The sequence below is a fragment of the Muntiacus reevesi genome, chromosome 1 (genome assembly GCF_963930625.1).
Source record: "Muntiacus reevesi chromosome 1, mMunRee1.1, whole genome shotgun sequence".
Lineage (NCBI taxonomy): Eukaryota > Metazoa > Chordata > Mammalia > Artiodactyla > Cervidae > Muntiacus > Muntiacus reevesi.
In genome coordinates, this window is record NC_089249.1 from 55832069 (window position 1) to 55859839 (window position 27771).

The window sequence follows — 27771 nt, forward strand, 5'->3', positions numbered from 1 at the left end:
GTATATTATTTAAAGTCAGTGCTCACACTCTACGTGTATACATCAAAACACATTATTGGGGGGTACACAATCAAAATTGGTCACTGGACAAAATCTGTGGCTCTTGTCTATAGAGATATCCTTTTTACCAGTGAAGTAATCAGGCTTAATCAAAGGACAGCATATTAAATACTGCATTAGTCTTTTAAATATAAGATCTCATATATTATTTCCTGTCAACACCAAAAGCACACTGGTTCATAGAGAAATGGACTAAAACCATTTCGAGGCATTTTCTTGTATTGCAGAAAAGCATTTTCTTCAGATTCCTCTTTAGTTCTAACCTTTATTCTGTTGATAGACTGAATTCTGTTAAGTTACTACTCTTATTTAAACGGGAACAGCTGCCTGAAAGGTGTGATTCTAACCATTTCTCTATTCTGCTCTAGATGGCCCTCTCCCTGATCCGTCTATGATCCGTAGCAGTGTGCCAAATCAGATGATGCCTCGGGTAACTCCACAGCCTGGTAAGGCTTTTGTTTTTTAACAGGATTCCTAGTGTACTACAAGCTTAAAATTGTCGCCTTGATTCCTGCTGTCACTCAGCAGCAGGTATTACGATTGTCTACTTGAGAAATCAGAAAGCCTTTTAGATTAGGAGCCCAGGGAGGGAGGGAGGGTGAAGAGCAGGTTGACTGGCAGGTCTAGGAGCAAAAGATACAAACGATCAAGCATTCATTTGAAAACAACTAGCCAAGATGAGATTTATTCCATCCAAATTTGGTTGAGACCATACATTAATTGACAATGCCTTTCTGTAGCTATTGTGAATGAAACAGAGATTCTTTCACAGTTGGAAGCAGGTTCCTTTATTTGTCCTGATAAAATGACATAGAATTGTAAAGAAGAACTCTCTTATTCTCCAGTCACATGGTGTTCAGATTTAGTATTTTGTACTGATTACAGGTTTGAATCAATTTGGCCAGATGAGTATGCCTCAGCCTCCTATTGGACCCCGGCAAACCTCTCCTCTTCAGCACCATGTACAGTTAGCTCAAACTGGAACACTTAATCCGGTAAGTTTGACCTCTGGGTCATCTTTTTGGCCTTTACTTGACCTTTTTAAAGTTCCTTTTCTCTGAGACAACAAATTCTAACACTTGCTTAAACAGCTAACTATATGCAGTTAGTTCTTAATGCTGTTATTTTGGGGTGTGGGGTTTTTTGTTGTTTTTTTTTTTTTGGTATAGAATTCTGTTGTATTTAGCCCTTAACACAGACATGATTAAATGATTAAAACTAAACCATATACCACAATTAGGCAGTGAATACTAAAGTCCTTAATTTTCACCTACCTCTTTTTACCTATATTTGTTGTTTTTAGAAATTTATCCTATGGAAATAATTCCTGAGATGCTAAAAGGATATAATGTGAAGAAAATTCATATTAAGGGTGGTGTATTATGTGATGTGTTTTAGAAAATGGCCATAGCCTGAATGTACATTAAGGGACTCATTATGGTTAAATTGTGGTACATCTGTAAATTGGAATGCTTCATAAGTGGTAATTTCAGAACTTACATGATGGCATGAAAGCTGTTTACAGCTTTAATTGGGAAAAGCATGTGTCTAAAGTATATAGGATCCTGTACAGTTGGGAACTCTCTGGATTATAATTTATATAAAATAAACACTAAAAGAAAGATTTGCTTCCAAATACTGTTCATATTTAGTCACAGTACTAGAAAGCTTGTAACAGCACCCAGTCACCATTGCCTAGAGTGTCACTCGGTGTTGAGTAGTCTGCACACTTTGACAAAGTCATCTCTCTTCCGTAATGCCTATCTTCCCCAAACACAGAGCCTGCCTGGGGAGGAAACTGTCAAGGGTGATGGAGGGGCAGTTGTCTGGTTCTCAAGAGTGGAGAAGAGGGACTCTTGAGCATCTTACTGCTCCCTACGCAGATTCTAAACCTGTCATCCACCTTTCCATGTTGGCCCCCAGCCCTTACCCTGCCTCTCAGAGTTATCAGTCATTGGGCCTTTCTGGATGTCCTGCTCTGGTCCGCTGTGTTTAATGAGGGGTTTTATTTTTCATTTTAACTATGAGACAAACGCCTTTCTTAGATTATGAAGTTTTGGATCTTTGGTATCCATAATTACTCTTTATGGAGTCTTAAGCTTGTGCTTTAATAATGCCTACATAAGCAAAAATCTCATGAAATTGATCTGCTCTCCTCACTTATAAAACAAGCAGTGTATAAACACAGTTACCTCTGTACCTTGGTCTAGATGCATGTATGTAACTTCTTTAGAGTGGGCTTAAAAAATAAAAAAAGAGTGGGCTTTAGAGTAAGTAGTAAGGCTATTCTCCATTATCTTGACATGAGTGTCTGCTGCTCTCACGCCACTTTCTTCTTTTTCTTCCCCACCCTCCCATAGCAGAGCCAGAGCAATTAATTGGTGATTCCAGCCTTAGTAGAATAACTAAAATGAAGCACTTTGGTGCTCTGTGTTTTGTTTTGTTTTTGTGTGTGTGTGTGTGTGTGTACAGCCTATAGGCTACGGGCCTCGTATGCAGCAGCCTTCCAGCCAGAGCCAGTTTCTTCCTCAGACTCAATTCTCAACACAGGGAATGAATGTAACAAATATGCCTTTGGCTCCGTCTGGCGGTCAAGCACCAGTGTCTCAAGTACGTCTCACAGATGGTTGTTCTGAATTTGTGCAAATCTTGAAGCTTTTCTTGATCTAGGCTTTTACAGAGAATGGCAGCAAAATTAAGCTTTTAATAAAAATAGTTATAGACATAGTATTATGAAAATGAAGTGATGACTCTGTGATACAGCAGTGGTACTCCTGCTAGTAAGTAAGAAAAAAGTGATTGTGGTTTATTTGCTCAGTTGTGTCCAGTTGTTTGTGACCCCATGGACTATATCCCACCAGGTTTCTCTGGGATTTTCCAGGCAAGAATACTGGAGTGGGTTGCCATCTCCTTATCCAGGGGATCTTCCCCACCCAGGGACTGAACCTGGGTCTCCTGGATTGCAGGTAGATTCTTTACCGACTGAGCTACGAGGGAAGCCTGAGTAAGAGAGATTAGATTTTAAAGAAAACCATTTTAGCTAGTTTTTAAAACAGTGAACTCTAAAAATGGTATCTTACTGAGTACTACGAAGCAGAAGAGAAAGAAGAGAGCATTGGACTGAGCTTCACCATTGGCTGAAGAGAGCATTCGATGACTAGAAAACAGCATGTTCGCCTGTCCCATGCCCCCACAGCGCCTGAGACATCTGCTTAACTAAGTGCTATACTGGTTGGGTTTTCGAAAGACAGGCCCCCAGTAATAGGGTTTTTGACACATTTTGAAATGGAGGCATTCATTGCTGGTTTCTGTTAAATGTATATAGCCTGCCTATGTAAATATTTCTTTGATTCTGTTCTGAATTGCATCTTATTATGTTTTTCCTTTTAACAGGCACAAATGTCCAGTTCTTCCTGTCCTGTGAACTCTCCTATAATGCCTCCTGGGTCTCAAGGGAGCCACATTCACTGTCCCCCTCTCCCTCAACCAGCTCTGCATCAGAATTCACCCTCACCCGTACCTAGTCGTACCCCCACCCCACACCACACTCCCCCTAGCATAGGGGCTCAGCAGCCACCAGCAACAGCAATCCCAGCCCCTGTTCCTACGCCTCCAGCCATGCCACCTGGCCCACAGTCCCAGGTTCTCCATCCACCTCCAAGACAAACGCCTACGCCACCACCAACGCAACTTCCTCCCCAAGTGCAGCCTTCGCTTCCTGCTGCTCCTTCAGTCGACCAGGCGCAGCAACAGCCTCTGTCCCAGCAAAGCACAGCAGCCTCTGTGCCCACCCCGACGGCACCCCTGCTGCCTCCGCAGCCAGCAACTCCAGTAAGCAGAGTCTGGGCTTTAGGCAAAACAGTGTCAGCTGTGCTGTAGTTTTATACTACTTCAGTGCGGTTTCTTTTTTCTTTCTTTTTTTTGTGAGGGTGGGAGGTGGGTTGGGGTGGTGAGCTTGCAAGATCTTAGTTCCCTGAGTAGGCATCCAACCTGGGCCCATGGCAGTGAAAGCACCGAGTCTATCACTGGACCTCGGGGGAATTCCCTGTGCCATGTCTATTCTATGTCATTTCTTCTCACATTATCGCCTCCTCAGACTAGAACCTCTTAATGTTTGTGGACTTTTGCTGTCATACCTCACATAGAAAGACCTCAAAGATTTCGTTTAGATCTTGTGTTGACTGCCGTCATGTTGTATTCAGAGGCTTGAAAGCATGTAAGGGGAGAAAAGCAACCAGATGTTTACTACCACACGTGAATTTTACAGATATTTAAAGAGTCTTTTCAAACAGCCTGAACTGCTGTGCTCAAGAGCAAGTGAATAAAATCATTGATTTATGAGTGTCTGTGGTACTAGCCAAAATTAGAAAAGTCATGAGAAGGTGTTTCATAAGGGCCTAAAACACACCTTGCGAAAGGTGTGTTACCTGTGTAGCAGAGATCCAGGTGTACACCTGACAGTTACATCCTTATTAACAGAACTCTGCGTGTCACTGTTCAAACTTTCCACTTGATCGCTGATGCTAACACTTCATTTCTCTGTCCTGTTGGCAAACTGAGAAGTGCTGTTAAGTCATCGCTACTTCTTAACACGTCGTTCATGTGTGACTGGTTCATCTTAGCCTCTCATATGTAAGAAAAGGCAGGATGCAAAAAGGCATCTTTATTCTATGTAGGATAGATTCTGAAAAGACTTGATTTCCCATTAAGAGGTATGTTATTGGAAGACCTAGTGAAAATAGAAATCGTTAGTTATCCCACTAGAATGTGATGACTCAAAACAGCTGCTCATTGTGGGAATTTATTATATTTTCCCAACTTGTACATATGAAACTTTTTCTAAGAAGTTAAAGCTAAAAGATTGCCCATCAGTCATTCTTATTTTCTTCCCATTTTTCTATAAACATGAGCTCCTCTGAGGCAGTCCTTTCTGAAACCTCCCTCCCAGGCACTGTCACAGAATGTTACTGGAGAAACAGTTGCTGGCTCTTGTGTCTACAACCAGCCAACCAATATTTGTTAGTCCTCAGTCTCCTTTTCTTAAGCAAAATTTACTTCAGGGGGGCCAAGTAGGTAGAGTAAGTGAAAGCACCATGCATGTACATGTGTGCTAAATCACTTCAGCCGTGTCTGACTCTCTATGACCCTATGAACTGTAGCCCACCAGGCTCTTCTGTCCACGGGGATTCTCCAGGCAGGAATACTGGAGTGGGTTGCTATGCGCTCCTCTTCCAGGGCATCTTCCTGACCCAGGGATAGAATATGTTTCCTGCATCTCCTGCATTGCGGGCAAGTTTTTACTAGCGCTACCCAGGAAGCCCCAAAACACCATAAATGGGTGTAATGACACTAGTTTAGAAATAGGTGGTTATTGTGCTATCTTGTTATATAGCCTAAATTCTAGTTTTGTAACAGACGGACTTTTTTTTTTTCTCTCCCCCACCCTTTTCTACCCAGCTTTCCCAGCCAGCTGTAAGCATCGAAGGGCAGGTATCAAACCCTCCATCTACTAGTAGCACGGAAGTGAATTCTCAGACCATTCCTGAGAAGCAGCCTTCACAGGAAGTGAAAATGGAGCCTAAAATGGAAGTGGAGGCACCAGAACCAGCAGATACTCAGCCGGAGGATATTCCAGAGGTGAGAGGAGGGCAGTTACTGCCTTTTTGGGTTAGAAACATGTTACAGGAAAGGACTCTGATAATTAGGTCTCATTTTGCTGATTTCCATATGAGAAAGGGTCTTGAGCTCCATCCACAGGGTAGAATAAATAAGATGATGATGGTACTGCTACTCAGTTACATGTCTTTGGAATACCAAAAATTCCTACCTTGCCTTCTAGACTAAAGCAGAAGACTGTAAAGTAGAGCCTACAGAAACTGAAGAGAGAGGCACTGAATTAAAAACTGAAACGAAAGAGGAAGAAGACCAGCCAAGTACTTCAGCGACCCAGTCATCTCCAGCCCCAGGACAGTCAAAGAAGAAGAGTAAGTTTCTTAGGCTCTGGGTTCGTGGAGGCACAGGAAAAACTAAAGACTTCAGTAGAGTAAGATTGGGCTTCTTGGGCCTTGGAATTGAACTTTCATGTGATTTCATTAAGCTTGGCACCCTGGGCCTGGTCTTCATTATTACTAACGTTCGGAGAAGGAATTTTCTTTCCTTTAAGTGTGTTTGCTTCCAGCAGTCGCTGGGTGGCAAACAACTTCGCAGAATTCTTTCAGAGGACAGAAATTATTAAATAATACTCTGGATCAAAATGCAGGAAATAATAGCAATAATAATATTCTTTGTTTTCTTGGTTAACTGCTGTGCACCAGGCACTGTACCACACGCTGCCTTGTCTCATCAGAGACCCTCACGGCCCCTCTGAGGTCCCTGACCCCTGTTTCACGGGCTGGAAAACTGAGGCTCAGCAAGGTTCAGTAACTTACCCAGCTCACGTAGTCCAGGCAGGCTGATTCAGAGTCTGCTCTGAACCATGCTACTGAATGGTAATGAGGCAAGCAAGCATGCTTAAGCAGAGAGTGTTAAACAGGTCCCACGGAAGTTAATTTACTAGCTAGTTTAGGACTAGAACTTCATGTGGCTCTAGTGACCCCTTCAGTGTCACAGATAGTAGGACTTACCTCAGAGGGGATCTGCTAGCTCCTGAGATGATATATATGAAAGTGTTCCATGAATACAATATACCTTAAAATGATGGGGCTAAAAAATTATTTAAAAATAAGGTTGTTGGGACTCCTTGGTGGTCCAGTGTCAAGACTCCATGCTTCTACTGCAGGAGAGATGGGGTTCGAGCCCTTGTCGGGGAACTAAGATCCTGCTAAAAAATAAATTAAAGTTTTCTATATGGAGATGTGATTTTGATGTAGGCTGCAACAAACCCAGTCTTACTATTAGGAATTTATATTTAAAACAGCTAATCTCACAAATTTGCTCAAATTCTGTTTATTTTGAACACAGCAAAATATTAATATAAGAGACAAGCTTCTCCCATCTATTTGTTTGAATTTTTCATGGCAACCCCTACCATGTGGTGAAAAAATACTCAAGGTACTGACAGATACACCGTCTTGAAGATGAAATTAATTTGTAAATAGAAGAAATAATAAGCCTCTGCTCAGAGTGATGGACCCTGAATGTCCAGCTTCTTAAATGGGATCATAAATTCATTCCATTTGGCACACACCAGCAAATCTTCCTGACTTTTGGGAAACATACTGAGAACACATTTGAGCATAATTTGATAACTGAGTACATCTTTCTGGTGATAACAATTGAGTTTTGTTTTCTTTTTCTTTAGCATTAAAACTAACATTTGCCATTGAAACAGTAAATATGTCTACTCCTGAAGCTCTAAACTATCAAATATTTTAACGAAGGACTCTTGGCCTTCAGTGGTTCTGATTCCTTTGGTGATAAGACAATACCAGGTCTAATTTCTGACTTGTTATACGCTTATATTGTGAAGGGAGGGCTTCTTACTCTTCTTGCTTGACAGCATCCCTTGCCCATTGTATCATTTGGAATATGCTGACAAAGTCTTTTCATATATTTTTGGAGCACTTAGGATTCTCTTGCTACTTGGTCAAGACTAAGTGGGTTTCTGACTAAGAAATTTAACTGAATCATGAAGGGTATTTAAAGATGACTAGACAGTATGTTTTAAAGGATCTGTCTGAACCAGAAAATAGAAACATCCTTAGTTATCGTTCATGGGGACAACGTAGGGAATTTTGTGTTTTCTGGGTCTTGAGGTATATATTATGGTTTCTCCTTGAACTTTTTTCCCCTCTTTCTCTTAATTGGTAACTAATTTCTAATATACTCTTCTTAAGTTTTCAAACCTGAAGAGTTACGACAGGCACTGATGCCAACATTGGAGGCACTTTACCGACAGGATCCAGAATCCCTGCCCTTTCGTCAACCTGTGGACCCTCAACTTCTAGGAATCCCTGTAAGTATGTGGGTGATACTTCTCATTTCTCTTACAGTTTGTTAGCAGCTTTTTAAAGATAGAATTCACATATTATACAAACCACCCATTTAAGTGTACAATTGAATGGTTTTTTGTATTAACAGAATTGTGCAACTATCACCACAGTCAGTTTTGGACCATTTTTCATCTTCCCAAAAAAGAAACTCTGTCCATAAGCAATCACTTCCATTTCTGCCCACAGTCCCCCTGCTCCCAACCAGCTTGCTGGCCTGGTTTCAGTCTCTGGTTTGTCTATTCTGGACATTTCATCAAATGGAGTCTTGTAGTATGTGGCTCTTTGTAACAGGGTTCTTTTCATTTAACATAATGTTTTCAAAGTTTGTCCATATTGTAGCACAAATCAGTACTTCATTCTTTCTTATGACCCACTAGTATTTGTATGGATATACATAGTTTCTCTTTACCCATTCATTAGTCAGTAGTTATTTGGGTTTTTTATACTTTTTGGCTGTTGACGATAGCATGCCTGTGAATATTTACGTACAAATTTGCATGTGTATCTTTTTATTTCTCTTGGGTATATATCTAAAAGTGGGATTGCTGGCTCATATGCTTTATTTTTATCAGTTGAGCAGCAGTAGTTTCATGATAGAAAAGATAGATCCAAATTAGCTTCATCTGTTTTTAAAGTTGCCTTTATACACCAGACTACTGGCAAGTTTCATTTGAGGATTTTAAGTGGTGTTGGATAAGGCGTTGGAGTATTTTAAGGGGTAAAAATCTGTTGGAATCTTTTGTTTTTTTTCCCCTCTGTTTTTATAGGTGGATCACCAATGATCTTAGTTTCATCTGTAGGTCCCATCTAGTACTAAAATGCTAAGGGTCTTTGACTTCTTGGTCTTCAAGTTGATCACACACATACTATAATAAAGTGCCTGGAATTGCTCGTTTAGATCATTAGCTTGTTACGAGAAAGTCTAGGATTGAAGGCAAAAAGAGAACAGGGCGACTGAAGATGGGATGGTTAGATGGCATCACTGACTCAATGGATATGAGTTTGAGCAAACTCCAGGAGATAGTGAAGGACAGAGGAGCTTGGCGTGATGCAGTCCATGGGGTCGCAAAGAGTCAGACACAACCAAGCAACTGAACAACAACAAGAAAGTTGAAAATGGTTGTTATTCTCTCTGCCCCTGTCTGCTTAATATGTCTATAGACTGATGATTTAAGGAAGTGTTGGGGGACTTCCCTGGTGGTCCAGTGACTTAAGAATCAACCTTGCGAAAAAAAAAAAGAATCAACCTTGCAATGCAGGGGATTTGGGTTCAGTCCCTGATTGGGGAACTGAAATCCATGTGCTGGGGCGCATCCAGGCCTGAGTGCTTCAGAGCCCGCATGCCACAACTCGGGAGCCTGTGTGCTGCAAGGACAGATCTCACATGCCACAACTAAGATGCGATGCAGCCAAATGAACAGATAGATTTTAAATAAATAAAAGATGTGGTGGGCATCAATCATTTCTTTGAACATTCAGACACATCAGAGATTCAGCGTTACCTAGACAATTTAAAATGGGTATAGCTAGTTATGCTGTGGACCTTGAATATACTGAGATTTTCGGCAGTGTTGTTTGGTGTCACTTTTCCTTCTAGGATTACTTTGATATTGTGAAGAGCCCTATGGACCTTTCTACCATCAAGAGGAAGCTAGACACTGGCCAGTATCAGGAGCCCTGGCAGTATGTGGACGACATCTGGCTCATGTTCAACAATGCTTGGTTATATAATCGGAAAACATCACGGGTGTACAAATACTGCTCTAAGCTGTCTGAGGTCTTCGAACAAGAAATTGACCCTGTCATGCAAAGCCTTGGGTACTGTTGTGGCAGAAAGGTAAGAAATTTTTGCACAGATAAGAATTACATTGAAAACTTGACCAGTTATAATGCTTGAATCATCAGATTTTAAGTTCATCTTGAGTTAGGGACTTGGCCATGTTTACCTGTGGTGCACTGTGCCTGGCATGTGCTAGTTTTCCTGTGTATGCCAATTCACAATGAACTCCTCCTGTCCTCTTTAGTTCTTTGGTAACTGGGGGAGAAATAACAACTATTAAGCTTACCCCAGAGTGATGGAATAGTACAGTGGTAAACTAGGATGGTTTTAGTCCCGTGAACTGCCTTGGAAACTGAAATTGTCCATTGTGAGAGACATAATGAGGACTGAGGCTAAGCTCTCTTTCTGATTGGCCAGTGTAAATATTTTAGCTTGCCCTTCACACCACATTCACCGAATGGTTTCTCTTGCAGTTGGAGTTCTCTCCACAGACACTCTGTTGCTATGGCAAACAGTTATGCACAATCCCTCGTGATGCCACTTACTACAGTTATCAGAACAGGTAAGCTCGACCTGTGTGGACCAAGGTCACAGTGTCCGCGTGTCCAGGGAGTGCATGCGGATGGACCGGCACACATACAGTCATGGTTCGTGTGTGACTTGCCTGAAAACAACTGTACAGCACAAGTTCTGGCCTTCGCATCCCGCCTTTGAAAATTATATGATTTTCTAGCAGAAAGGAGCCTGGTGTCAGTTGTCTGAGCCCGTATTTCTGTAAGGCAGGAACCCAAGGCATGAAGAAGTCAAGCAGCTTTATGAGTTGGTAGCATACATGGGGTTAGTCCCAGGCTCCACATTCTTTTCCCACTGTCTTTTTATAGCTTACCACAGCCTCTGGCAAAACAGAAAATTGTCAAATTAATTGGTCTATCTCTCCATGAAATTCCCAAAACTACCCAAAAAATTTTAACCAGAAATTTGTTACCCAGCTGTATCTTTTAGGAAATAATTCCCTTTTTGTGTGCAATGGATTCCTCAGTTTTTCTTGGAGCATATAAAGTCAGAGGATCTCAGGGTACTTGCTTTTTTCTCTGTTAAATACATCAAAAGGCACACCTCCAAAAACAGCTTAGTACTGGATTGTTCCTTACAAGATGCATATGACAGTGGATGGTATGCTTTTAATAAGTTAGACACTTCTGCCTTCTTTTCTCCTGCCAAAGTAAGGACTATAATCACACGGATTGCATTCATTAATCATGATTTGTCTCTTATTTTGTGAGATCAGTCAACAGTTTGTACCTGGCATGGGGTGTTGACTTGGGGTCTAAGACACTGTAAGATAATGGCTGGACAGTCAGTACTTGGATAAAGCAGCCCCATGGTGGTGGTTTTTTGCTGAACTTGTGCACTACAGCTGTATTTCTAGCTTTGAAAAAGTCACTTGAACTTTTTGTTTTATTTACAAAATGTTAGCTGCATTCTCCTAATGCTTTGTAGTTGTAAGTAAGAATCCACAGTTTTTTACTCATGAAAACCTAGAGAAAAAATGGGTCTCAAGTTGTTATTAGCACCTTATGTTCAAAAAAAGCAAGTGACAGCTGGCATGCTATAGTCTCATGCTATAATCTTGGCATTTATATACCATTTTTGGATTTTTAAACACCAGTCTACAGTGCTTCCAGTCTTTGTACCAAGGAATATGTAATCACATGTCTGCACATACCACTGCCTTTCATTTCCCTCTCAAACTAGGTGACTACAATCAGTATTTAACTGCTTGTGCAGACTTCTTATTGTACTTTCCTTGGAATCAAAAAGAAATTGGTGTTTTTTGTTCTTTTCAGACCAAAATTGTTTCTAGATGATTATTTCCTAGTACTATGTCCATAGTGGATTTTTGTTTATCCTACCTTTGATTGCTTGCATCAAGTAGCATTAATTACCCAAATGAGAAGGTGTAGGTCTGTGTGAGACTTGTTTATTTGCTGTAGTCATTTGCTACTTGTGATCCCATTGAGATACTTAATGCTAATCTGTGCTTTGCCTTGGCTTTCTGCTTTGTGTTGTCTTGTCTTGCTTCTATGTTTTTTGTTGCCCTGCAATCCCTCATTTCTTCGTTTGTTTTGTGTTTTTTTTTTCTCCCTCATGCTTGTCGTTGTCTGCACTTGGCTTTGATTGCAAAAACCAAAACCCAAACTGTGGTGCCCATAAATCTGCATCATTGAATGTCCTTGTCGCCGTTGATGACCTGCTCTCTGCTCCCGTCCCCCTCCTTGGCCTGCTGTGATTGGTGGCTTCGTTGCTTGGCTTGGGCTGTGTTGTGTGAACGGAACAGTTCACCCCAGTATGGCCTTCTTGCCGACAGGTATCATTTCTGTGAGAAGTGTTTCAATGAAATCCAAGGGGAGAGCGTTTCTTTGGGGGATGACCCTTCCCAACCTCAAACGTAAGTAGCTATTATTTTAGAAAGTACTGTCTTTTCAGTTTGTTGTCAGATCATTGTGCTCAGGCTTCTAAGTGATCTTGGATTTTGTTGTCCAGGATGGTATAGCCACAGGTAGCTATTTTAGATGCAAGTTAAATAAGATTTAAAATTTCTAATTGGTGCTCCATAGACATTTGTGGCTCATGGCTGCCATATTGATCAGCATAGATGGAGAACATTTTGATCATAGCAGAAGTTCTCTCAGTACTGATTAGGTGGGGTACAACAGTACTGGATGGTAATAGATTCCTTCTACAAGGAAATAGCTTCTCCTAAAAAGTGAAAGTGTGAAGTGCAAAGTAATTTCATCATTAATTGTTTTGAGTTTGAGGAGAATTGAACAAATAACCACTATATAGCCTTTTCATAAAGGTTACAATACCAAAATTCTTAGAATCGTGAGTATCATAATATCATTAGGGGTTTAGGGGGTTGTGAGAATGACTTGTTATAAAGAGACTTGGTTGGACTTTTGCGATCCACAAGCTGTTGTGGTTTGGTAAATGCCAAGAACATTTTTTAAACATTGCCTGAACTGCCTCTAATCTCTAAGATTCAGGCCGTCAAATTTTTCACTCTTTTAGGAAGAAAGAACTATTTGGTATCCTTTAAATATTCTTCTCTTCCAGTTTAACCTATAATCAACCAATTCAGAACATTTCCCATAGCAATTCAGAATTGTTATGTTACTAGTAAAAACGGGGCTTCTGAGAAAAACTTGGTGTCTTCAAATTGGATTTTGAGGTTGTACTTTTCCTTCAGTCACTATTGACATATAGAATGGTGGGGTCTGGTACTGGTTTGGGTCCCCTTGAGCCTTGAGATTTTCTAACCTTGGCTAACTAGGAAAGTCAGGTCTAGGTAGGTTTCCCTGATGCAAAAAAGGGAGGCACCCTTACCACAAGTTCTGTACCTTAGGACAGCAGGTCTCTGACTTTGAAGTGTGTTAGGAACCCCTCTTCCAGTTCTGCAGTTGGCAGTGAGCCCAAGAGCGTGTGTTACTGACAAGTTCCCAGGTCCTTCGAGGCTGATAGTCTTCTGAACACACTTTGGGTAGCAATACCTTAGGGCACGTAGCGATGAATCTGGAGTCTGTAACTAGGAGAAAAGAGTTTCAGTGGGGAAATCGCTTCATTTTTATGAGGAAGAATCACAGTAGTCAAAGTTAGGCCCCTAACTTAAAAACACTTAAATTTTTTTAAGTTTGTTGTAGGTGGCCTCCTGTGCTTGTGAGACTGTGAGCAGTGTGGTAGGCTAGATTTCAGGATAGGAGGCCATGTGAAAATTTTTTAATGAACCCTTTTTTAAAATTAATATAAAAAGTTGCTTGACTGGACTGTCCTAAAAAAAATTTTTTTTAAATAGTGGTTTATCTACCCCTATACACACTGTCTTTCATACTGCTAGACTGAGCTGTCTAGAAACATTAAACTATTCAAAGGTATAAATACCTAACACTAAGAGTAGTAGGCAAGATTTAAAAAGGAAAAGAAAAAAGTACAAATTCATGCTTTTAGGTCTTACTGGCTTCTGTCAGTGGGAACAGATTTACTATAAAGTCATTTCCAAAAACATAGGCATGTAAACATGCGTTTTGTGGGAGCTAAGAATGTACCAGCTATATCCTTGATGTAGTCTTAGATTTAAATAATCTCCTTACCGGGTGGGGTTTTTGTCATTTGGTAATTAGAACAATAGTCAACTTGCAAATCTTCCTGTGTTGCTTTTTCTTATTGTGTCCTCTTCTTTTCTTAGTACAATAAATAAAGAACAATTTTCAAAGAGAAAAAATGACACTCTGGATCCTGAACTGTAAGTAGTTCCCCTTGAGTAGTACACTTTCATTTCCCTTCTTCCTTTTATTCTCTTGGTTTGTGCAGCCAGTGTGATGATGCTATTATTCTTGGGCTAAATCTGTAACCTACATCTAGCAAAAAAGGTAGGAATGTTAAAAATTGAAGTTATGATTTACATTTACATTTCACTACATCTTCCTAATATTTTGGTGCTTTATAGGTTCAGGTGAAGCGCCAAGCTACCTCTGCTCGGTGCCATTATTCCAGCTTTGTCCTCTGTATTTTCCAACCATTTCATAATTCCCTTCTTTATTGTGACACCTTTCAGAGGTACAGAGATATACTGGTACTAGGCATTCCTGGAATGGACAGGATGATGTCAGACTCGGAGGTTTAAGCAGCAGTCATCTTTTCTTTCACTTCTTACTCCATAGTCATAGTTCTGGTTTAATGACTGAATTTAACTGTGTTTGAGATTTGCTCTAACTGTTACACTAAAGAGCTTTTAAACACTATTAGTTCAATTCTTTGGACATGATTTTGGCCATCTTTTGAATTGTCAGAAAATGAGAAATAGTAGCAGCTTTGATTTGGTTAAAGTTTTGGACTTAATTCGACGTTTTGCCTTTGCAGGTTTGTTGAGTGTACAGAGTGTGGGAGAAAGATGCATCAGATCTGTGTCCTTCATCATGAGATCATCTGGCCATCGGGGTGAGGCATCAGTATTTTCCCCAGACTTTGTTGCAAACGTTAGCAGGTTTTTGTCATCTTTGCAATGATTGTCTTTTAACGTCAAGATTATTGCCTCTTAGAATTATTCTCTGTATTGGGAAAAGGTCATTAAAATTCAGTTTTGAAACAGTAACGAACCTGGAATCCAGAACAGGTGTTCTCTTATTGCATTGTGTTAGTTTGATTCCCTGGTAGCTCAGACAGTAAAGTGTCTGCCTACAATGTGGGAGACCCGGGTTCGATCCCTGGGTTGGGAAGATCCCCTGGAGAAGGAAATGGCAACCCACTCCAATATTCTTGCGTGGAAAACCCCATGGACTGAGGATCCTGGTAGGCTACAGTCCATGGGGTCGCAAAGAGTCGGAGACGACTGAGCGACTTCACTTCAGTCCATGTATAAACACTTCTCTCTGCTGGTTCACTTTTTCTAAATTCTTTGGTGGTCATTGTGCATAAAAAATAAATATAGAGGATTTATCAATAGAGGTAACAGGAAATCTGTAGCACCTAGAAACTAGCAAGGAAATGTTAGACACAACTAAGTGTTAGTCAGTCAGTCACGTCCAACTCTTTGTGACCCCGTGGACTGTAGCCCACTAGGCTTCCATGTCCATGGGATTTTCCAGGCAAGGATACTGGAGTGGGTTGCCATTTCCTTCTCCAGGGTATCTTCCCAACCCAGGGATAGAACAGCTCTCCCACACTGCAGGCCGACTCTACTGACTGAGCTATAGGAAAACCCTTAAAATGTTAGTTGTGTCAGCTAAACTTCACAGACTTTGAATGTTGCTAATATTGCAGTAGACTAGATGATATGGATAATGGAGGACGCCAAAACGACGACTTTGTTTCTGCTTCTGAGAGAACATTGCAGTGAGATTGTATACTGAATGGTGGCCTGGTTAGAGTTTGAATTATTTAAAGTCTTTTGGGCAGTTGGATAACAGGTAACATGGGTGTTCCCCCCTGAAAGGCAGAGATGCATGAAAATGATGAGATACAGACTTCAGTGAACTAGATATTCTTGGGCCTTGTGTTTTGTTTCTTGAGTTATTCTCCACATGTCTACCCAGGCTGCATATCATCAGTGCCTTTCATGGAAATAAGTGGAATTTTGTCCATTGTGACACTTAAATGTTTACTGCCACGGCTGCCTCTTGCTCTCCAGGAATGAGGCTGCTCCCAGCTCTGTTCAAGGGAAGGGTTGGGGAGGGGATGTCTGTGCATTAAGTGACTCTCATCAAGATGGGAGCTCGACTCTCTCTTCTGCTTTCTTCCTAGACTGAGTGTTGATGCTAATTCAGAGGTCATGGGGGGAAAGGAGGCTAAATAACAAAATTTCCAGGAAAAAAAAAAAAAAAACACTGAGGAAAATTGTGGTAGATAAGCTTGTCTTTAGATAGGTTTCTCTCTTTCATCACAGAGTAGGTGAGGATCACGAGACTTGCAGTGATCCTTGCAGCTGAAGGTCAGCCAGCTGGTTGATGAGTAAACTTATGTGGTGTCCAGTTTTTCTCAGAAATTCTACTTATGCACACATCCTTATGTAATTGCTGGAACAAAGAGAATGTACATATAAAATCTAATAATGCTGCTTTCAAAATGTCCCTTTATATTCACCAGTAGCATATAGACTTTTGCCAATGTGATTGGCCAAAAAATAAAATTTTGGCTTTAACCTGTGATTCTTCACCATCTTTGCACATGTAAGCTAATTTGTACGCTCTTCGTGTCTTTTACTTATTTATCTTTTCTTAATGTTTTCTGAAAACTCTTTGTACATTGGTTATATTTCTCCCAGGTTGTTTTTGTTGTTGTTGTTTATTTTCAATTTTACACATACTTAAGATAGGTTCTGTATAGTGCGTTACTTTAAATGCTTCTCTAAGTTGTTTAAACAAAGCCTTGGTTTACATTTTAGATATGTCTGTGATGGTTGTTTAAAGAAGACTGCACGAACTAGAAAAGAAAATAAATTTTCTGCTAAAAGTAAGTTCCATTCTTACAGGTAAATTTTGGGAAAACTTCACTGTTTAAAATTAACATCCATAATGAATTATATAAAATGAATAAAAGTTATTCATTAAAATAATGAACATTATTTTAAAATATTTAACCAAACTAAACACCAATTAATTTTTCCATGAGGTAAATATCTGTAATATTGAACTGTAATATCCTTTTTGGTGTGAAATTAATTACACCTAATAATGTGTTAAAAGGAGCAGGTGTATTTTTCTTGTTCCAAGACATTTTCTGATAGAGGCCAGAATTGCCTCCCACAAGTGATTCCCTCAGTTGTGTGTGGGGCTGTGTTTAGCCCTGTGGATCTTCTCCGTCGGGTGGGGTGGCAGTAGTTTTAGTTTGTAGGTTGATGCCTCTGCAGTGTTCTGCTCTTCTGTGTTGTTGTTTAGTCGCTAAGTTGTGTTCATCTGTTTGCGACCCCTTGAACTGCAGCATGCCGGGCTCCCGGGTACTCCACTATCTCCCTGAGTTTGCTCAGATTCATGTCCATTGAGTCAGTGATAATCTTTCTAGTATTGAAAAAGCAGAAATGAGATATGGTATTGAAATTTGACTGATAGTAATAAATGTGCACCTTGGTTACTCCTGAGCTTGTAACTTGTAAATTCCTAGGACTGCCATCTACCAGGCTTGGAACATTTCTGGAGAATCGTGTGAATGAGTTTCTGAGGCGACAAAATCACCCTGAGTCAGGAGAGGTCACTGTTCGAGTAGTTCATGCTTCTGACAAAACTGTGGAAGTCAAACCAGGCATGAAAGCAAGGTATCTAATAATTTCCCCCTTTCTTCTCTGTGGATCCACAATAGTTCACACATAGTTACTGTTGATGATTCTAATCTGAATCAAATGTACTTTTTCCCTCCACTGTGAATTGTATAGATTTGTAGATAGTGGAGAGATGGCAGAATCCTTTCCATATCGAACCAAAGCCCTCTTTGCCTTCGAAGAGATTGATGGTGTTGACTTGTGCTTCTTTGGCATGCACGTTCAAGAGTATGGCTCTGACTGCCCTCCACCCAACCAGAGGTAGGACTTTACTGTGGCTGCTTTCTAATTTGTATGGAAGTTTGAAATTACAGTAAGGTGAAGAAGCATAGTGAATAAGAAAATGTTTGATCTTCTTTTGGAAATGCAAGTTCTCAAGTGTGTAGTATGGAAGTGAAACCCAAAAAAAATAGAAAATACTGCTCTTTCTTGTTCATAATAATGGGGAAAGGCATATGAATGGCAGCCTAAAATATGACTTTTCAGAAAATGCACTTAAATCGAGGTTGTGTCAAGTACATTCTTGAGATAGATGTGAAAGAATGTCACACAAGTGAAGTAGAATATGGTGTAGAATTTTCCACGTAGTATAAAAGCCAGAATAAGAGTGCTGCCAGAATGTATTTGGATCGCTCAATAGTGACTGATTATGCTGTGTCTGAGGCCCCCGTAGGTGCTGAAATGGTAATAGAGCCACAGACCCACAAAACTCCCCTCATGGGCTCATGATCTAGTCATTTATCTAAATAACTGTAATGTTGTGTGATAAGTATTAAAAATGACAGGGTAAGCAAAGGGCACAGAAAAGAGAGATGTCTTTAGCCACATCATTAGAAACTCATTATGCAACTTGACCTGGCTTCTTTCTTCCCGTTTGATGCAGGAGAGTATACATATCATACCTCGATAGTGTTCACTTCTTCCGTCCTAAATGCTTGAGGACTGCAGTCTATCATGAAATCCTAATTGGATATTTGGAATATGTCAAGAAATTAGGGTAAGCATAAAAACAAATGCTGGTTTTAAAGACAACAACTTGTTCAAGCTGATTAGTTTTAAACTGATCACCACTGTGGTATTTTGGTGAGATATAGTATGTGCAAATACGTGACTTTTGGTTTTTTTCTCCTCCACTTTTGCTTTCATCTGGCAGAACTATAATTTGGAGACCCTTTGAAATTTTTGGCTTTGCCATGGGAAAGAAATGAATATTGTGACGCTGGTTGCACCCATCCCAAATTACTTTATTCAGTTAAGCCATTTGATACAGTTTGATTTGAAGAGCCAGAACTTTAAACCGCACTTGGTCCTTTCACACCTCTGAGTATCAAAACCAAAATCACACTAAGTTCTGGAGATACAAAACTCCTTCATACTGGTTCCTTACCTTCAAGGTATATATGTGCTTGAGAACATTTAGCACCTCACTTTGCAGATTACTCCTCTTGATAGTTTGCATTTCATTTAACTCTCTTGTTGACATGGATTGACTTTCCTTTGCAATGTAGCTTTTGTTTTGTCTTTAAATGCAAGTTGGAGATTTTTTTGATCCAGGGTTATGCCTAGTTTTGGCATAGATCACATGCTTGGTGTTACCTTGAGGAATCGTTGGTTTCTGTACTGATTCCTCTTTGGGTTTAAAGTGGAGGAGTATTTCTAGAATGGATGATCTTTCTCTTCAGTGTTCCTTCTGTCTGTGTTGTTAGATACACAACAGGGCATATTTGGGCATGTCCGCCAAGTGAAGGAGACGACTACATCTTCCATTGCCACCCCCCTGACCAGAAAATACCCAAGCCCAAGCGACTGCAGGAGTGGTACAAGAAGATGCTCGACAAAGCTGTGTCCGAGCGAATCGTCCATGATTACAAGGTCAGGACGGGGGGTGACAGCACCGTGGCTTGACTAGTCCTGCTGCTCTGTATTCCGCTTGTTTTACTGCCTTAACAAAAATCTTGTGTTTCTTCTCACTCTTCCATGTAATTAGTAAAATTAAGCTAATTTGATAGCAGGGTTTTTTCCCCTGAATTACTATTAAGATTAAGTAGACTCAGCAAAATATTTGATAATGATTTGTGACTGTAGGGTATCTCATAATAAGAAACTTGAGCTGTTAAATTTCTTACCTGTTTTTACTCATGGGGAGGGAAACATGAACTGGTATTGTCCTAATAAGCAGCCCAGAAAATCATTCTTAGCTATATGGTTTCTAGCATCTGTACCTGGGATTTTTCTGAACATGTCTCTCAGTAGAAATGGCCAATATTTCTAGGATTTTTGCAAGGCCAGTGTACCTCCCATCACACTGCATTCTGTCTCAGGAGTGCTGGAGGCACGGGTGTGAATGCTGCTGCCTCTGCCTTTGTTCCCAACAGAGGCATTTGTCACTTGGTTACATAAAGACAGATAATCTGCCTGTCCTCACGGGTAGAGGAACGAGGAAGTCAAAAATGCTGACTTCAGACCAGACCTTTCCCTGTTGGCGACACTGTCTCCCCAGGCCCCAGCCTTGGGCATAAAATCCCTGCCGTCTTCCAGAAGACACATCTGGTTTTTCATGTTTCTTGCGTCCTTTAGCTGTGACTCTGCTGCTGTATAATAAACGCTTTTGTTTTTTCCCAAAAAAATTGACATTGCTATTTGTTCTTGGATATTTTCACAGGATATTTTAAAACAAGCTACTGAAGATCGATTGACAAGCGCGAAGGAATTGCCTTACTTTGAGGGTGATTTCTGGCCCAACGTCCTGGAAGAGAGCATTAAGGAGCTAGAGCAGGAGGAGGAGGAGCGGAAGCGGGAGGAGAACACCAGCAACGAGAGCACAGATGTGAGGGCTCCGCGTTTGCCTGTCCCGCCTCTGCTCGTGTGACCCAGACGTGGACTGAGGCTTCCAGTGGGCCCTGGAGCTCTCAGCTCTCTAAACTGGGCAGGCGGGGAATATTGGTGTAGATAAGTTAACTATGGTTCTAGTTTAGAGATTTTAAGCCCTTTTAGCACCAGACCTCATTTTTAAGTGGAATCTTGGATTTCTAGTAATGGAAACCCTGGAGAACAGAACATTACCTGTCTAGAACACAAGGTTGATAAACTGTGCAAAAGTCTGAATTATGAATGTTTCAGGCCTTACAGGCCATATATTGTCTCCAGCACATTCTTGTTTTTCTTCTTCTTTAAACAACCATTTAAATGTAAAAACCATTATTCTTAGCCATACAAAAAACAGATCTGGGCCAGAGTTTACCAGTCCCCCCAACAGAAGCTGCCTAATAGCAGGTCATCTGAGGAGTTTTTCCTTGTCATTTATTTCCCTGTAGTATATCTCGATTGCCCTTGCTGAGTCTGAACTACTGAAGTCACCCTTAGTCTAAGAATTCTTTACAGCCTGCAATTTAGACTCCTCGATTCAATGTTTTTAAAGGTTCTTTTTTTAATAGTAGGTCCATAAAATTTTAGAAAGTGAGTCAAAGGAAATGGAGCCAGGGCCTTTGCCTCCCTACTCCCATGCACACTTCACCACCTGCGGCTCACTCCTCTCCCATCCTCAGATTTGGTATGGCCTGGCTCCACCTAAGGTGGCTCCTGGTCCGCAGCTTTCGCTGGCCAAAGAGCTAAGGCTGTCGGTGTCTAATAAAGAGATAGCAGCAGCGATTTTTCACTGGGAGAAAATTAATGCAAAAACATGAGTAAACCTTAGTTTACTGTAAACAACAGCTTTAGAAAGAGGAGCAATGAAGAGAGCGCAGCTGTTAGGTTACGATCTATTGCTCCATTAGAAACTTGTTCTTAACAGTTATTAACAAATAACTGTTCTAAACTTCTAGACAGTCTCTTGACAAAAGAGTTATTAACATTTTCTTGTTCTCTTATGCTAACCTGCAGGTGACAAAGGGAGACAGCAAAAATGCTAAAAAGAAGAACAACAAGAAAACTAGCAAAAACAAGAGCAGTCTGAGTCGGGGCAATAAGAAGAAGCCAGGCATGCCTAACGTATCCAACGACCTCTCACAGAAATTGTATGCCACCATGGAGAAGCACAAAGAGGTAAGATAAGAGAACAGCTCCCAGAGTGGAAAAACCAAGGCCAGGGTCCTTCAGAACTCCCCACCATGGTTGGTATTTATGATGTGAACACCAGATCATTTGAAACTCAGAAAGAAGAAAATCATTTGAGGGAGAAGAAAGCAAATGAGGGTGGTGAGAACAGGAAATGGTAAGGTGTCTTACTTAGATTTGTAGCTGTTACAAAGCTAGATGGTGTTGGGGAAAGTGTAAGCATAGTTTGTCTGACCCTATTGTTTGTAACCATTTTATGTTTGTGTTTCTGTCCATTGTTCAGAAGATTGGCTTGTTGGATATCTTTTGGGTATCTTTGTGGTTTTACTTTACACCAAAGCCCCTTAGAACTCCATTTGGCCATTCAGGTTTCTAATGGAACTTTGACAAAACGAATGAATGTTTTGCCTTACTGAAAGGGAATTGACAAATGGAGAGAATTGAAGAAAAGTTAAACTTTCATATATGCACTTGTGAATGCCTTCACAGCAAAGTTAAAAACTTTGAATTATTTCATTATTTATATTGTTTGTTTACTGTTTGGGAATATGAGTATGTTAGATTTTTTTCCCCTTCGACATTATTGTTGGTAAGATGAGGCATCTTGAAGGGTCATATTGGTTTGTTTAAAATCTGTTTACCTCCATGTTCAGACATCAGGAAGAGGCTATTAATGTGGAGAGGGAACTGATGGCTTGATTTTAGGTGTGGAACTCTGTCATAACAGCGATTGGGAAAGGCCCCTAGAGTATGTTGTAATAGGTGTGACTTCAGTTGTAGATAGATCATCTGAAGAATATGTGGGTAGTAGTCTCCTGTTAGTTAGAATCTAATGTGATCAGTTTATTAAATTTAGCTATTGTTTTAGCTCTAGGGTGACATACAGCAGAATCAGTCACAATGGCTGTTATTGGAGGTTGGCCCTAGTGAAGATTTCCTAGGGAGTCACCAGGTCGCAAGGTCAAATGCACAGTCCTCCTTCGAGCTTTTAACTCTGGCTTTCATACATCTTTACTCTTGTCCTCTGTTGTTTTGTGGCATGCGCAATCCTAGTCCTGTGTCCTGTCCCCCACCCCGGGGCCAAACCCATGCCCCGGCAGCAGAAGTGCAGAGTGTTAACCACTGGGCCACCAGGAAAGTCACTATGTTCTTTGTCCTGACTTTTGTTCTATGCCAACATTGCTGCCCAGATATGTAACAAATACTACCAGTTTGCGCAGATTTTCAGCCTCAAAAATACTGACAGAATATATATAGTGAGCAGTACAGCAGTTACAAGTTATTTTTTTTTTTCCCCAGTTACAAATTCTTGATCTCTTGAAGGTTCCATTTTACATTTTATTATTACAGAAATAATAGCAGCTTCCTCTTGGAGCCTTTATACCAGTGGTTATGGGAATCTGTGGTTGTGGTGTGTTTTTAAACTTCAACAAAAAATTTTTCTGTTTCTGTAGCAAGGAAAAAGGAGGTTTTGCTTTTTTATTCTTCCCACTCCTACCAATTTTTTTTCCTTCCAAACTTAGAGGAAAGTTCTACAGAAGATGCCCTCCTGGTGCCTTCACCTAGATTCACCGGTTAACATTCTGCCACATTTTACTTCAGTAAGCTCCTTCTAAGACAGAGGACACGCTCTGCATAAGTGTGCTGTGACTTCACACTCAGGACACTTCACCCCCGCCGCCACCTCCCGTCTGCGCCTCTGCTCCATGTTGAGCTGCCGTGTCTCAGTTCCTGGCCTTATTTTCTTTCATGACGTGGGCATTTTGTGAAGACTCCAGGCCAATTGCTTTGTAGAACGTCTATCCATTTAGGTTTTTCTGATTTGTTTCCTTATGATTAGAGTCAGGTTAAACCATGGATTGCATCTTAAAAGTTGACCTCTTTGAAGCAGAATGTCTCCTGTATGGCGCTGTATCTGACCATTCTTCTTTTGAAGAATTACTGAATGAGGTAGGAAACATAAGATGTAGATGTTTTAGGCCATTGCAGTCAGTTTCAAAAAAGAGAACAGAAATGCATGAAGCAAGAGAACGAGGGCTGTATCGTGTAACCTTGCAGGGTGGTCACAAAATGAAGCCAGGCATCCCAGCCCCCCAGGTGCGCAGCCTGGCCCAGCTGTGTGCGGTACTCTAGTTCCAGAGTCCAGAGGAGACTGTCTGTTTTGCAGGTCTTCTTTGTGATCCGTCTCATTGCTGGCCCTGCTGCCAACTCCCTGCCTCCCATCGTTGACCCTGACCCCCTCATCCCCTGTGACCTGATGGATGGGCGGGATGCCTTTCTCACCCTTGCAAGGGACAAGCACCTAGAGTTCTCGTCATTGCGAAGAGCCCAGTGGTCCACCATGTGCATGCTGGTGGAGCTGCACACCCAGAGCCAGGACCGCTTTGTCTACACCTGCAACGAGTGCAAGCACCACGTGGAGACACGCTGGCATTGCACCGTGTGTGAGGTAGGTCCCTTAGCAGGGAGGGCTAGGGGCTTCCAGGTACGTGAGAGGCAGTTCAGAGGTGGTGCTGGCCTGGGGGCAGGCTCCAGGGCCAGTGTGAGGACCAGAACAGGCCAAGTGGGGCCTGGTCTAAGATTTGAGTGGTTGGGCTAAAGCAGCTTTCTCTAAAATGGAGCTTTTTAGCCCAAGCAGGATATGTAAATGCCTTTGAATGGCTTGAATCCTGGAGTGTTGACCTGCACCTGTGTTTTCCCCAGGATTATGACTTGTGTATCACCTGCTACAACACTAAAAACCACGACCACAAGATGGAGAAGCTCGGGCTGGGGCTCGACGATGAGAGCAACAACCAGCAGGCTGCCGCCACGCAGAGCCCAGGAGACTCCCGCCGCCTGAGCATCCAGCGCTGCATCCAGTCACTGGTGCACGCCTGCCAGTGCCGCAACGCCAACTGCTCGCTGCCGTCCTGCCAGAAGATGAAGCGGGTGGTGCAGCACACCAAGGGCTGCAAGCGCAAGACCAACGGCGGTTGCCCCATCTGCAAACAGCTCATCGCCCTGTGCTGCTACCACGCCAAGCACTGCCAGGAGAACAAGTGCCCCGTGCCCTTCTGCCTCAACATCAAGCAGAAGCTCCGGCAGCAGCAGCTGCAGCACCGGCTGCAGCAGGCCCAGATGCTGCGCCGGAGGATGGCCAGCATGCAGCGGACTGGCGTGGTGGGGCAGCAGCAGGGCCTGCCCTCCCCGACCCCTGCCACCCCGACCACGCCGACAGGCCAGCAGCCCACCACCCCACAGACGCCCCAGCCCCCGCCCCCCTCTCAGCCCCAGCCCACGCCTCCCAACAACATGCCGCCCTACTTGCCCAGGACTCAAGCTGCTGGCCCGGTGTCCCAGGGCAAGGCAGCAGGCCAGGTGACCCCCCCGACCCCGCCTCAGACTGCTCAGCCCCCGCTTCCGGGACCCCCACCTGCAGCAGTGGAAATGGCCATGCAGATTCAGAGGGCAGCCGAGACGCAACGCCAGATGGCCCACGTGCAAATCTTTCAGCGGCCAATCCAGCACCAGATGCCGCAGATGACTCCCATGGCCCCCATGGGTATGAACCCGCCCCCCATGGCCAGAGGGCCTGGTGGGCATTTGGAGCCAGGGATGGGGCCCACTGGCATGCAGCAGCAATCCCCGTGGGCCCAGGGAGGACTGCCCCAGCCCCAGCAGCTGCAGTCCGGGATGCCCCGGCCAGCCATGATGTCAGTGTCACAGCATGGGCAGCCCCTGAACATACCTCCCCAGCCGGGCCTGGGCCAGGTAGGTGTGAGCCCTCTCAAGCCAGGCACTGTGTCTCAACAAGCCTTACAGAACCTCCTGCGGACTCTCAGGTCTCCCAGCTCCCCCCTGCAGCAGCAACAGGTGCTCAGTATCCTTCATGCCAACCCCCAGCTGTTGGCCGCGTTCATCAAGCAGCGGGCGGCCAAGTACGCCAGCTCCAACCCGCAGCCCCTCCCTGGGCAGCCGGGCCTGCAGCCCCCAGCCATGCCGGCGCAGCAGGGGGTCCACTCCAGCCCCGCCATGCAGAACTTGAACCCCATGCAGGCAGGCGTCCCGAGGGCCGGCCTGCCCCAGCAGCCCACGCAGCAGCAGCAGCTCCCACCGCCCATGGGTGGGATGAGCCCGCAGGCTCAGCAGATGAACATGAATCACAGTACCATGCCCTCGCAATTCCGAGACATCTTGAGGAGACAGCAGATGATGCAGCAGCAGCAGCAGGGAGCAGGGCCAGGGATGGGCCCGGGGCTGGCCAACCACAACCAGTTCCAGCCCCCCCAGGGTGTGGGCTACCCTGCCCCGCAGCAGCAGCCGCCACCGCGAATGCAGCATCACATGCAACAGATACCGCAAGGGAACATGGGACAGATGGGCCAGCTCCCACAGGCTCTGGGAGCAGAGGCGGGAGCCAGTCTGCAGGCCTACCAGCAGCGGCTCCTTCAGCAACAGATGGGATCCCCGGCCCAGCCCAACCCCATGAGCCCCCAGCAACACATGCTCCCGAGTCAGGCTCAGTCCCCGCACCTCCAAGGCCAGCAGATCCCGTCTCTCTCCAATCAAGTGCGATCTCCCCAGCCTGTCCCTTCTCCGCGGCCGCAGTCCCAGCCCCCCCACTCCAGCCCTTCCCCACGGATGCAGCCTCAGCCTTCTCCACACCACGTCTCCCCACAGACCAGTTCTCCACATCCTGGACTGGTCGCTGCCCAGGGCAACCCCATGGAACAAGGGCATTTTGCCAGCCCGGACCAGAATTCGATGCTCTCTCAGCTTGCTAGCAATCCAGGCATGGCAAACCTCCATGGTGCGAGCGCCACGGACCTGGGACTCGGCACCGACAACTCAGACTTGAATTCAAACCTCTCACAGAGTACACTAGACATACACTAGAGACACCTTGTAGTATTTTGGGAGCAAAAAAAATTATTTTCTCTTAAGACTTTTTGTACTGCAAACAATTTTTTTGAATCTTTCTTAGCCTAAGAGACAATTTTCCTTGGAACACATAAGAACTGTGCAGTAGCTGTTTGTGGTTTCCAGCAAACATGCGAGATGAACCTGAGGGGTGATAGAATACAAAGAATATATTTTTGTTATGGCTGGTTACTACCAGCTTGTTTTTTTCCCTTGTGTGTTTGGTTCAAGTGTGCACTGGGAGGAGGCTGAGGTCTGTGAAGCCAACCACACGCTCCTGCCTTGCACCTCCAATAGGTTTTATTATTTTTTTTAAATTAATGAAAATATGTAATATTAATAGTTATTATTTACTGGTGCAGATGGTTGACATTTTTCCCTATTTTCCTCACTTTATGAAAGAGTTAAAAGAACATTTCTAAAACCAGAGGACAAAAGGGGTTAATGTTACTTTAAAATTACATTCTATATATATATAAATATATATAAATATATATTAAAATACCAATTTTTTTTCTCTGGGTGCAAAGACGTTCATTCTTTTAAAAATGTTTAAAAAAAAAAAAAGAAAAAAACCCCTTTGCTCCCCTCAAGTCAACTTTTGTGCTCCAGAAAATTTTCTATTCCGTAAGTCTGATCGTAAAAACTTCAAGTATTAAAGTAATTTGTACATGTAGAGAGAAAAATGACTTTTTCAAAATATACAGGGGCAGCTGCCAAATTGATGTATTATATATATTGTGGTTCTGTTTCTTGAAAGAATTTTTTTCGTTATTTTTACATCTAACAAAGGAAAAAATTAAAAAGAGGGTAAGAAACGATTCCAGTGGGATGATTTTAACATGCAAAATGTCCCTGGGGTTTCTTCTGTGCTTGCTTTCTTCCTCCTTACCCTGCCCCCACTCCCCACACACACACTTTCTGTAAAACTTGAAAATAGAAAGCAAAAACCCTCAACTTGTAAATCATGCAATTAAAATTGATTACTTATAAATATGAACTTTGGATCACTGTATAGACTGTTAAATTTGATTTCTTATTACCTATTGTTAAAATAAACCGTGTGAGACAGACACCTGATTTTGTTTCACTTCTTGCGGTTGCATTGGTTTAAATGCCTGACGCCTAGGATTTTGGGTGGAACGTAAAAGCACTAGCTTAACACCCCTCCCTAACTA

The 27771-nt window shown here is 42.6% G+C and overlaps 1 protein-coding gene across 1 annotated transcript in view; it reads left to right on the forward strand.

The window, feature by feature from the left end:
- EP300 (E1A binding protein p300) overlaps positions 1-27668 on the forward strand; it is a 65112-nt gene extending 37444 nt beyond the window's left edge. The window contains exons 11-31 of the mRNA XM_065944571.1: positions 429-506; positions 946-1055; positions 2533-2670; positions 3454-3891; positions 5518-5697; positions 5900-6044; positions 7896-8014; positions 9649-9888; positions 10305-10393; positions 12200-12280; positions 14075-14131; positions 14749-14826; positions 16769-16836; positions 17485-17635; positions 17753-17899; positions 18522-18635; positions 19345-19510; positions 20301-20465; positions 21518-21679; positions 23859-24140; positions 24395-27668. Coding sequence (XP_065800643.1) covers positions 429-506; positions 946-1055; positions 2533-2670; positions 3454-3891; positions 5518-5697; positions 5900-6044; positions 7896-8014; positions 9649-9888; positions 10305-10393; positions 12200-12280; positions 14075-14131; positions 14749-14826; positions 16769-16836; positions 17485-17635; positions 17753-17899; positions 18522-18635; positions 19345-19510; positions 20301-20465; positions 21518-21679; positions 23859-24140; positions 24395-26569 — 5183 coding nt within the window. The 3' untranslated portion in view covers positions 26570-27668. The remainder of the gene's footprint in view (positions 1-428; positions 507-945; positions 1056-2532; positions 2671-3453; positions 3892-5517; positions 5698-5899; positions 6045-7895; positions 8015-9648; positions 9889-10304; positions 10394-12199; positions 12281-14074; positions 14132-14748; positions 14827-16768; positions 16837-17484; positions 17636-17752; positions 17900-18521; positions 18636-19344; positions 19511-20300; positions 20466-21517; positions 21680-23858; positions 24141-24394) is intronic.
- Positions 27669-27771: the final 103 nt, after the last annotated feature.